The following is a 12,011-nucleotide window of genomic DNA, read 5'->3' on the forward strand; positions in this document are numbered from 1 at the left end:
TTGTGTTTATGTGCTGGGTGATTAGAATTCATGCCTTTCCCTGGGTCTCATTGTTGATCCTTTTGACTCTTGTACTGGTAAGAGTGGAGCACGGAGTTAGGAGCCAGACGGGAAGCTGCAGTGTGAGGTCAGTTTACACTGGGAAGAACAATTGTAGATGTCAAAACACTAGCTGTATGAAAATAATCCTGATAGTTAATCTAAAATGAAACTTGAGAGAATCAGATAATGAAAACGAGCCAACCATTTATGGAAAAAATTTATTGTGGAATAACTTCCGGTTAGTACGTGGGGGTGTTGGATGTGTTGGGCAAACATGACTAATAGATGACTTCTAATGTAGAAATGATGGTGTTCTATTTAAAGAATTTCTTGGGAGCCCTGTGTAGTAGTATTTGTTTTTGTAATATGAATTATCACCTGTTAGTTGACCTGAACTCTATATGTACTTTTACATGTGTACTTTGGGAAAAATTTTCAGTAATATGCCTGGAAAAATGAGTACAGTTAGGATGAATTCTTAGTTTCTTAACACTGTGTAGCTAATTCCTACTGTGTCAAATGCTTGATTACAACAAATTAGTACTTGCATATGTGTAGTAATAATCCTTACTTCCTTGGTTACCCAGGGCAAATAATTACATGATGTGAGTGACTTTTCTGCTAGCTAGAGCAATACATATACATAACAGTTTTGAAATCTATATATTAGAAATCTTTTTATTAGGGTTTTTTTTAAGGGTTTTATAGAAAGTGTAAAGCTACAAAAGCAGACATATAGTATGCATCCTGCAGCTTTAACCATTATTAACACATGAATTATTTTGAAATAAATCCCAGTCTAGTGTTTCATGTGTAAATTCTGAGACTAGGTAGTGTTTGAAAATTTTGTTTCTTAAATTGACATTCTTATACCATTTCTTTGGTATATTGTCCCTGAAAATTGTGCTTTGTGTTTTATTGTCTCATAAAAATAATGTAAAAATGCTTCTTTCTTCCTCCTGTGTTTTATTATTACAAACAGGATGTACCTGAGTTTGGTTAATCTACATGTTCTTTAGAGTTCCCTAAGGGATAGGCAGTATCTGTGGCATTTGTTCTTGTGTTTTCGGGAAAGTGGAAAATACAGAAGTCTAGGCTATGAATCCAGTCTAAGCTGCTGTTTTTCTGTGGTACTTCAAAATAAGTATTATTTGACCTGGAAACAGGGAAATTAACTATAGTTCTAATTCTAGATGTGAAGTAATTTGATTAGCTCACTTGAGATGTCAGCCCAGCTGCTAGTCTTCCTTCCTCCCTCCCGTCCTTCCCTCACTCCCCCTTTTCAGTAGCTAGTTAACTCTAAATTCTTTTCCCTTCCAAGGAGGTGATTGGTGTGTGGCATCCATAGCACAATCTCACATAATAAATGTCCCTTCCTTACTTCCTCCCTCCTTCTCTACTAGCCCTCCCTCCCTTTGACAGTGTTGAAGAAGAGGGAAATGTATACATTGTAATAGGTATTATCATATATAATAGATATATTATATATATAATATGTTTATGTTTATATCTGTGAGCATTTGAATTAAGGTGAGGAATTTTTAATGTTTTCTGTACTTTGGTATTCTTTGGCAGCCTGAAATGTATGGCTCTCTTAGGATGCTTTTAAATCCATAAAATACATAGGCTTATAAAGGAAATCAATTATTTTGAAAGACAGCAAAATGTTAAAACTCATAGTAATGTGTACTTCTTAATAAGTAACAAGTTCTAGCAGTACATCTAAATTTCACAGTGATAAGTGTAGATAATGTTTAAGGATCTGCAACAAGTTACTGTGATTTGAAAATACCTGATTTATATTGATGTCAAAAATAAAAATGGGGTGATTCTTCTGTGGTTTAATGGTGACATTTATAATTGAATGGGGTGCTAAATTTTGGTTAGTGGTTAGTGAAAGTAAACAGGTGATTTCCCCATCCCCCATCCAAGGTCCCTGAATGCTACCCAGGAAACCCCATGGCTGTGATCACAGATGAGAAACATCTGCATGGGGGCTTTATGTCCTCCCATGCTTAATTTAAAGCGAAAACCTTTAAACTTAGGATATAGTCATCAGATGAAATGATTTTCAAACATTATATCTGCCAATTTTAGTGGCTTTTGTAATAAGCCATAACAAACCAATGATGCTGGATCTCCAAATGATCTCAAAATGCACCCTGGGGTTAACTTCGGCTCCTTTTTCCTTCTTGGGTTGCATTTTCTTATTAGCTATTGGTTTTTTGTTAATGTAAAATTGATATTCTGAGTAGTTTCTAAACATACATGTTGACTATTAATGTCTTTTGCTTTTATATATTTTTTCTTTTAAAAAAACATTTTAATTCTTCTGCAGGATTCGGAAACTTCAGATACGAAATATTCCGCCTCACTTACAGTGGGAGGTAAGAATTTCTATATTTAAAATTAAGATTTCAGTATCTAAACCTAAAAAAAGTTTTTTCCCAAGGTTTTTCTCCTTCCTCCAACTCTTGGTTTTGCTAGAACACAAAATCCTTCTCTCTTTTATGGTCTGTGTCTTGCTGCAGGCTTTTCTTTGTAAAAGCACACTATGTCTTTTAAAAATCTGCTCTTTGGATACTTAAAAAAAAAAAGTTGAAATAGAGTCTCAGATAACTGTGTGATCTTCTCATTCGGTCTCATCTCAACAAAACATTGCCGAGATCTTTCTCTGGTTGAATTTGCCAGTTGTATTTAAATATGAAGTTCCCTCCTTGGCAAGTTTTAAATGACAAATACCGGCTACTTATGCTTTATTTAAAAATGTTACTCTGCTTTCTTTTGCTCAGATGGTGGCACTGTAGTGACTTTTTAAAAACACAAACTAGCGCCGTTGAATAGCCTACATCAGCAATTTCCAAAGCACACCAATGTCATGGTGAGAATTTGGTTGAAGAGAGAAAAGACAATGTTGACCTTCAGATAATGGAACCTGAAAGTTCTTAAAACCTGCTTTGGAGAGGTGGTGTGAGGGATAACTGCTCAGCTTTTATGTATTTCTAATATAAAAATCAAGAGTAACCAGCTCTGTGTGTTTTGCATTAGTCTTCTAAAATGACACCAGAACCTCCATCAAAATGCAAAGTATGGTTAAAATGTTTCTTTGGTGGTGAGTTGAGGTAAGTTGATCAGAGGTCTGATTCTCCAAGGTCCCAGTTGATAACAAATCATTTAATCTCAGAATATTTTACATAGTATTTCTTTTCAGATTATTTAGTTTAATCTTTGCAGGAGGAGTTGGTTCTTTGGTATGTGCTGAGTGTTTTCTAAGTTATATAATGTATGTACAGTATACTTTCATAGATGGAAATAGTGACTTACAAGATTAAACTCAATGCATTTTCCCTGTTTTAGATTGACATTTGTTTAGGGAATTCAGTAGCTTGGAGGATGGGTCCTTCAATCAGGTGTTATGGTATCAAAATTACTGGTTTGATCCCCTTATTTTAACATGGGCTGTGTTAAATATTTTCTGTCTGGGAACTGTAGCTAGTGTAATGTAGCTTCCAATGAAATAAGTCAAATGATAACAGCCAATTTTAAGTAAGTGAATTAATAGGATATAGCATATCAGCTGCAGGTGAGTGGCTGTTTCATTTAATTTATAGTATCTCTTCAAATTTAGATTATAGTGGGTTCTCAAGCATTTAGTCTGTTATATTTTGGGTGACTTCTTGAGCTTTTGGAGTATTTCATTCTTCCTCTTTCTGGATAAAATTTAACTCACGAGAATAAATTTTTATCTGCCATGTCTAACTTCTTAACTTTTATATCTCAGTTTACCTTCCCCCCTAGTCCCCATAGTCCTTTGAGGTAAGATGAAGTTAATGAGGTTATGTTCACTTCAGATGGGTAAATAAGGCATGCAGGATTCAAAGAATTAAGCAAGAACACATACTGAACTGTAAAATGCTTAGAACTAAATGTTGAAACTCTTCACCTTTAAAAATGTTTAATGATTATTTCAAATACTGAAGAACAGAAACACTGAGGGTTTGTCAGGAGCAGGATGAGCTATTGGGATGTTTCTTTTCCTTGAATACTTGAATGAACACCATCTGTTACTTCCTTTTTTAGAGGAATCACTTTTATTTGTATACACTTAGTGAACTGGCTGTCTTGTGCAGAAGCCTTATCATAGACAGTGATAATTTTGCACTTTAATGTCCAGACTCTTTTTATAATAGAGGGATTAGAGTTTGAGTACATCCGTTAGTCTTAGATTCACTGAAAGTGGAATGGCCAGACATTATGTCCCTCGTGATTTGATGAAATAGGAAATATATAGCAACCCAACTGACATATTGTCTATAAAATAGGGATTTGACAGGATTCAGTTTCCATCCAACTTTGAATTTAAAAGAAGTAATGGAAGACAGAGGCATAACTTAAATGATGCTGTATTTCTATTAAGACAAGATCAGGAAAAATTCTCTTGGAGAAATCCTTTCATAAGGCTTTGGCAATTCATTTTTTTTTTAAATGCAGAAAGATACTCCTTACAAGTATCTTTATAATACTTGTAACGGTTAGGAGGGGATTTCTCTCAGGTTGTCTGTGGCACACCTTGCATGCTGTGTATGTCAAGCAGTGGTTACGTGATGTCTAACCATCCAGTTCTGGATGATCATAGAGCACTTATGGGCATTGGATTGGCTGCATGTTTTGCTGCTTAAGTGTGTTTGGCAGATAAAGATATAGGGGTTGAAGGACCTGCTGCTAGAGATAGTCAGTGCATCTCCTCCCGTTATATAGAAGGCAACTAGAGGAAGCTGTTTCTCTTTCACCTCCCACTCCCTTGCCAGATGTACTTGAGTCGATTTTTGATGTGACCAGAACTGTAGAAGGGCTCCTCTGGGGACAGTCCTGATGGCCAGCAGATATGGATCTTCAGATGCCCAGAGGGAGGAGAACAGGTGTGATACGGATTTAAGGGAACATAATGGATGAACAACACAGAGGTGGGGTAGTGATGGGGTCCCCGCAGAACACCGGACTTTAAACACCTTTGTGAATACTTTTCTTTCACATTACTCAGTGTCTCAGATCTTCCTACATTTAAGGAGTATCTTTCTGCATTTAAAAAAATACAAATTGCCAAAGCCTTATGAAAGGATTTGTCCAAGAGAGTTTTTCCTAATCTTGTCTTACTAATGCCCTCCAGTCAGATTAATCAAAATTCCTAATAAGTAATCACAAAATATTGAACCTGAGTACTTTCCCTGAAGGAAATGTGAGATCATTAATTATGTAAATAAAGTGTCCTAGAGTAAAGGGTAAGCTAGGTTCTCATTTTGGAGTCAGGTGATAAAAGTAGAATGATGTTTCCACAGAGTTTACTGTCTGGGAAAACAAACTGAGCTACAGTTAGTTGTGTGTATCCTAAGGATCCACATCTGATGGGGCCCTGACGTTGCCCTTGGCTGGAGCCACTGTATTTTCCAAGGCAAAGATTTGAATGTGGTCTGACAAATACTTAATGAGAAATGCATACTTTCAAATCACAATCTTGGTAGAGAAACCAGAATGTATGTTTGCTTTACCTCAAGGACTAGATACCCAATTTTACCTGGACTTAATTGAACTGGGAAGATGAGTGTCTCAGGAGGAAAATCTGAAGAGGTTTTTGCGGTATAAGACATGTTTCTGCCACGTGTATAGTTTTTTGTGACTGAGTAAAGGAAGCAGAAGCTCTCTCCTGGGCTAAACAGAGGGGAGTAAAGGGGGATTCTTCTAAATAAAGCATCCTCAGATTGAGTCCAAGCCTCTGACATTCTTGACTTGGTCACTAGTTCTTGACATGGAAAGCAAGTAACCAGTATATTAAAAATGAAAGACCAAAACTATAAGTTGGAAATTGCAACATAAAAATTTGTTGCTTTTTTTGAAAGTTATCTCCCTGATTTCTTTTTGAAAGTTCTTTTGGTGTTTCTTTCTGAGTTTGCAGCCATTTTTGGAAGTAAGTGGATCACATGGAACATCTTAGAAGGCTCACCGTAGGGTCGCCTAGACAGACTGGTGGGTTTAGCCACTTGGCTTGTTAGTTCTGAGCACAGATCCTAGTAACTAGTCTGGAGAAAGTTGACTTCTCCAGATGTTATAGAGAATGTTAGAAAGCCCTTAGCTTCCTTCATGATTAAAAGAAGTTTATTCCTTTGTAATCTGGTAGTGGGGAATGTTGCATTAGTATTAAGGTGTAGTAGAGAGAGAGGCAGCAGAACTTCCCTCTAAATTATACTAAGGTCAATCATGTCATCTCTCTGGTAGAAGGACTAAAGCTTGAGAAAGATGACCCCACTTCAGACCTCAACAAATATAAGGTAGAAACTTCAGGAAATGGACATTTTCTAGTGAGATGAAGCAAGTACTTAAAATTGTATCATCTACATTATACTTAGAAGAATGCTTATGGAGGGTGATTTGTAGAGGTCAGAAATAGCCATAAGATTTGTAACAGCTTCTTAAAGCAGGTAACATCTCAGTGAAGTCTGTTGTTTTTCTTTTCATATGGACTATGAATAATAGTAAGAAAGGGTGATTGCAGGAGACCTCCCTGTGGCTGCACTGCTAAGGAGAAATAGCAACATTGTTAAGCTAGGTTCTGGCAGAAGGGAAACCAAAGAAGTCTCTTTAGAAAGAAGTAAGAAGTAAATGAAAAAGCAGTGACGCCATGTTATCTAGTCTAATGGGGAAATAAAATGATGGCATAGTTAATACGAAATTGCTCAAAGAGAACCCTCATAGTCCTCCTAGGATGAATGTGTGCTGAGAACTGGGAGACTTGGGGGAGGTGGGATGGTTTTCAAGTGTGAAGAGATTTAGGCAGGGGTCATGGACTCTGTCAGGTGAAGTGTGTAGTGGGTGCTGATGTCTTAAAGGCAGGAACTGTCATTCATCTTCACCTCTCCAAGTGCTGATTCCTGTTGACACTAAGGTCAGATGCTGTTTGGTCCATGATGGTTACATGAGTTAATGCCAAACAGAAACTGGGTGAGACCAAAGCATTTAAGTATAATCAGCAATGTAAAGGGAACAGTGGGGTTGCCATTAACTGTGAACTGAGTAGAAGTCACAGGAGGCATTGATGTTGAATATTAGAAATAACCATGTAAAGATTGCCTTTTGCAGCAGACGTCTTGGCGTTGTAAATATAGTAGCAGATAAACAGTGTTCTGGGGTGTGGAGGAATTTCCAGAATTTTTCTTCCAAGGAGATGTTATGGCAGAAGCCTGGTGTGTCAGTATAGATAGTCGCAGAGCTATTCAAAAGTGGCACAGAGCCCTGCTGGGTTCCTTGGCCCCCAGGGAAGCCCCTGGTGAGGTTTTGTAGGACTGTTTGAAAATTCTCTGTTGCATCAGTGAATTTGTATATGGTAGTTTGAGGTAATTTATCTTCACCAAATTTCGAAGGACTGTAATAGGCAGTTTGAGGAGACCATTGACACAGATAGGTGATCTTTCCTCACTACGGTCTGATTCTTGAGCACTGGGCCAAAAATAGCTGACACCTGCTGAGCATTTATGTGCACGCACTGAATTAACCTATTGCGTCTTCACAACAGTCCTGTGTCCCCCACCTTATAGATGAGGCAACTGAGGTCCAGAAAGGTGAAGTAACTCACCCAGTGTAATGAGGCTGAAAAGTGGTAAAGTTTTTCTTAATCAGGTTACCCAAACAGAAAACTTCCCCTGAAAGGTAAGTTTCTATTTCTTGTAATTGTCATTATTTGCTTTCAGCATGCCTCTGAAAGTTTGACTGTGAACCCAATAGAAACTGGATCTTCCCCAGGTGTGTAGGAAATACATGGTTATGAGTGATGAATGGGGTTGAATAGAGGACTTGGGGAAGTTACTGGTAAACTCTTCCTTTTAGAGAACTGTGGACAACAGAGTTCTTTATTGTCAAATGGGTCAGACTTTGCCTCATTAGAAATAATACGGTGAAAGTTGTGCAGGCGAGTAACACAGTGCCTGTGACCCATAATGAAGCAGGTATTTCCGGTCCCACGCTGCTGCCTCCAGGTGCTGACCAGGCCCTTGCACTATGATGTCTAGACTTTAGTCCTGTGCCACCATTGTTCTTCTGAAATGGTCGTCTCAGAGGTCTCCATGCCCTTGATTTAAACCTTTTATTATAATAAAAAATATCAAACATAAACAAAAACAGAGAGGCTAATACAATGACACTCAGTTTCAGCCACTATCAAGATGTGGTCAGTCCGTCTTGGTTTGTTTATAACTCTACCCTCTTCACCCTTCCCATATTATTTTGAAGCAAATCTTATCACTTCATTTAGTAAATACTGCGGTTTGTATCTCTCAAAGATAACATCTCTGCATTAGTGTTCTGGGGCTGCACAAAGTGGGTGGCTTAAACAACAGAAACTTTTTATCCCACAGTTCTGGAGGCTAGAAGTCTGATAATAAATGTCTGTGCATTTGCCTCCTTCTAAGGACTGGGAGGGGAGGATTTGCTCAAGCCTCTCCTGGTAATTCCTTGGCTATTGGCAGTTTGATTGCAGTCTTCTTGTGGTAATCTCACTGTGTGTGTGTCCAAATTTCTCCTTTTTGTAGGAGCAGCAGCTATGGATTAGGGCCCACCCTAATTTTAACTTGATTACCAGTCAGTGTAAAGACCCTCTCTCCAAATATTGTCATGATCTGAGGTACTGCAGTTTAGACTTCATCATATGTGTTTTGGGGGGATACAGTTCAGCCAATAACAGTCTTAAAAATATGCATGTTAAATTAATAGTAATTCTCAAATATAAAATCTGAACATATTTCCTTGATTATGTCAACTTTAAAAAATGACTTTGTTGAGTCAGAATTCAAACAAGATCTTTTTCAAGACATTTAATTAATAGGTCCCATGCTTCCCCCCCTTTCTGGGTACAGTATATTATGAAGTTGGTTTATTTGTTCTATAGAATGTTCCACATTTTTATTTTGGTGAGCTACATCCATGTGTGATATTAACATATTATTCTGACTTTTGTGGGACTTGGATTAGATTCATGTTCACTTTTAGTTTGTTTGGACAAGAAAAAGTAGTGGGTGGTTACGTATTCCTCCATCAGGAGCTATATGTCTGTCTCTGTGGTGTGAAATACCATTGATCTTTGCTTAGATTGATTACTGTGTGGTTGCAGGGTATATATTATATATTTTTATTAAGGTATGATTGATAGACAATCTTTTGTTGTTGTTGTTGAGAGGGCATCTCATATTTATTGATCAAATGGTAGTTAACAACAAAATTTTGTATAGGGGACTCAATGCACAATCATTAATCAACCCCAAGCCTAATTCTCAACAGTCTCCAATCTTCAGAAGCATAACGAACAAGTTCTTACATGGTAAACAAGTTCTTACATAGTGAATAAGTTCTTACGTGGTGAACAGTGCAAGGGCAGTCATATCACAGAAACTTTCGGTTTTGATCATGCATCATGAACTATAAACAATCAGGTCAGATATGATTATTCATTTGATTTTTATACTTGATTCATATGTGAATCCCACATTTCTCCCTTATTTTTTTTTTATTTAAAATGCTGAAGTGGTAGGTAGATGCAAGATAAAGGTAGAAAACATAATTTAGTGCTGTAAGAGGGCAAATGTAGATGATCAGGTCTGTGCCTATAGACTAAGTATTAATCCAAGCTAGACAAGGGCAACAAAACATCCACAGAAGCAGAAGATTTCTCTCAAAACAGGGGGGGTGAGGTTCTAGGCCTCACCTCTGTTGATCCCCAAATTCTCACCTGATGGCCCCCCTGCGACTGTGCCTGTCTTAGGTTGTTCCTCCCTTGAGGAATCTTACCCGTCTCTGGCTAACCAGTCATCTTCCGGGGCCATACAGGAAAATGTAAAGTTGGTAAGTGAGAGAGAAGCCATATTGTTTGAAAAGGTTAGCTTTTTACTTCTTTGCAGATTTATGCCCTGTGGCTTCTATGCCCAGCACTTGTCTCGAGGTATCTTTACCACCTGGAGGAATTATGATACTCAGTAAATTCGATATGAGGCACGAATTCTATTTAAGGGTTGTAATTAGGAAGGAAGGAGAAAAGCTATAGAAGTAGCAGACAGAAGAAAACATGGGAAGATTATTTCTTTGATCTATAAGCATGTATAGGTTTTAACAAACTACTAATTAAATTGTGTACACACATTAACAGAATAGGAATACAGGTACATAACAAAAGCAGACCTACAATTACCAGCCATATCCAATGAAACCAAGAAAACCAGTTAGGTACCCTAGGCATTTGTGAAAACTTATCAATAATATGATGGATATTGTCTAACTGAATTTGAATAGTTTGAGAAAAATCAGACAAATTAAAACAACACATTCCTGGGAACTGTTTACATCCCATATGTTCTTTTAACAGTAGATAGTCTAGTGTCGCACGATTTTGGTGCACTGCAACTCACACTTCTCCTAATTCTTGGTTGAGTTCTGACAATAGAGAACCAGTCAAATTTGTTGTTTTACTGTATGCACAGGCCAGCTTTTAGATATCTCCTTCTTCATTCCGATGGCAAGTCCAGGAACCGGTGGGATGGATGCAGCTATAACTGCAGCATCACCTGGATCTTTGTTGAGGTTTTTTGATGATCATCTTCTGGTATGACTCTTCCACAGAGTGCTGATGTTGGAAGTTCTTCATATCGTATCTTAGTTCATTTTCTGGGTAGCCAAATTAGGCTTTGATCCTCTGTATAAACACAAACAAACCCTTTGCCCACACTTTGATATGACCTTTATACCATTGTGAAGAACCTATTGGAGACCACCACACAGGAACTGCTTTTTTTAAGAGAAAGAAATATAATCAGAAAAATGTACTTCCATAGCTGATCATCCGACACCCTTTAAAAGATCAAAATTAAGGATATGTAAAGCATGCATTAATCATTGATTTGCAGTTAATTTTATCCTATCAGGGAGTAATCCCCCCTTTTTTTGTTATCATTAATCTACAATTACATGAAGAATATTATGTTTACTAGGCTCTCCCCTACACCAGTCCCCCCCCCCCACAAACCCCATTACAGTCACTGTCCATCAGCATAGCAAAGTGTTGTAGAATCACTACTTGTCTTTTCTGTGTTGCACAGCCCTCCCCTTTCCTCCACCCCCACATTATACATGCTAATCATAATACCCCCTTTCTTTTTCCCTGCCCTTATCCATCCCTACCTTCCCATTCTCCCCAGTCTCTTTCCTTTTGGTAACTGTTAGTTCCTTCTTGGGTTCTGTGATTCTGCTGCTGTTTTTGTTCCTTCAGTTTTTCCTTTGTTCTTATACTCCACAGATGAGTGAAATCATTTGGTATTTGTCTTTCTCCACTTGGCTTATTTCACTGAACATAATACCCTCTTGATCCATCCATGTTGTTGCAAATGGTAGGATTCGTTTTCTTCTTATGGCTGAATAATATTTCATTGTGTATATGTACCACATCTTCTTTATCCATTCATCTACTGATGGACACCTAGGTTGTTTCCATTTCTTGGCTATTGTAAATAGTGCTGCAATAAACATAGGGGTGCATCTGTCTTTTTCAAACTGGAGTGCTGCATTCTTAGGGTAAATTCCTAGAAGTGGAATTCCTGGGTCAAATGGTAAGTCTATTTTGAGCATTTTGAGAAACCTCCATACTGCTTTCCACAATGGTTGAACTAATTTACATTCCCACCAGCAGTGTAAGAGGGTTCCCCTTTCTCCACAACCTCGCCAACATTTGTTTTTGTTTGTCTTTTGAATGGTAGCCATCGTTATTGGTGTGAGGTGATATCATTGATAGACAATTTTATGCTCAGGTTTCACATGAGCAACATTGTGGTTACTGCATTCCCCCCTATTATAAGCCCCCACCACATACCCCATTACAGACACTGTCCATCAGCATAGTAAGATGCTATAGAATCACTACTTGTCTTCTCTGTGCTATACTG

At 37.8% G+C, this 12,011-nt stretch overlaps 1 protein-coding gene across 1 annotated transcript in view; it reads left to right on the forward strand.

Annotated features, from left to right (window-relative positions):
• IGF2BP3 (insulin like growth factor 2 mRNA binding protein 3) overlaps positions 1-12,011 on the forward strand; it is a 194,936-nt gene that overhangs the window by 69,532 nt on the left and 113,393 nt on the right. The window contains exon 3 of the mRNA XM_037022344.2: positions 2,381-2,429. Coding sequence (XP_036878239.1) covers positions 2,381-2,429 — 49 coding nt within the window. The remainder of the gene's footprint in view (positions 1-2,380; positions 2,430-12,011) is intronic.

The sequence above is a fragment of the Manis javanica genome, chromosome 6 (assembly GCF_040802235.1).
Source record: "Manis javanica isolate MJ-LG chromosome 6, MJ_LKY, whole genome shotgun sequence".
In the NCBI taxonomy this organism is placed as follows: Eukaryota; Metazoa; Chordata; class Mammalia; order Pholidota; family Manidae; genus Manis; species Manis javanica.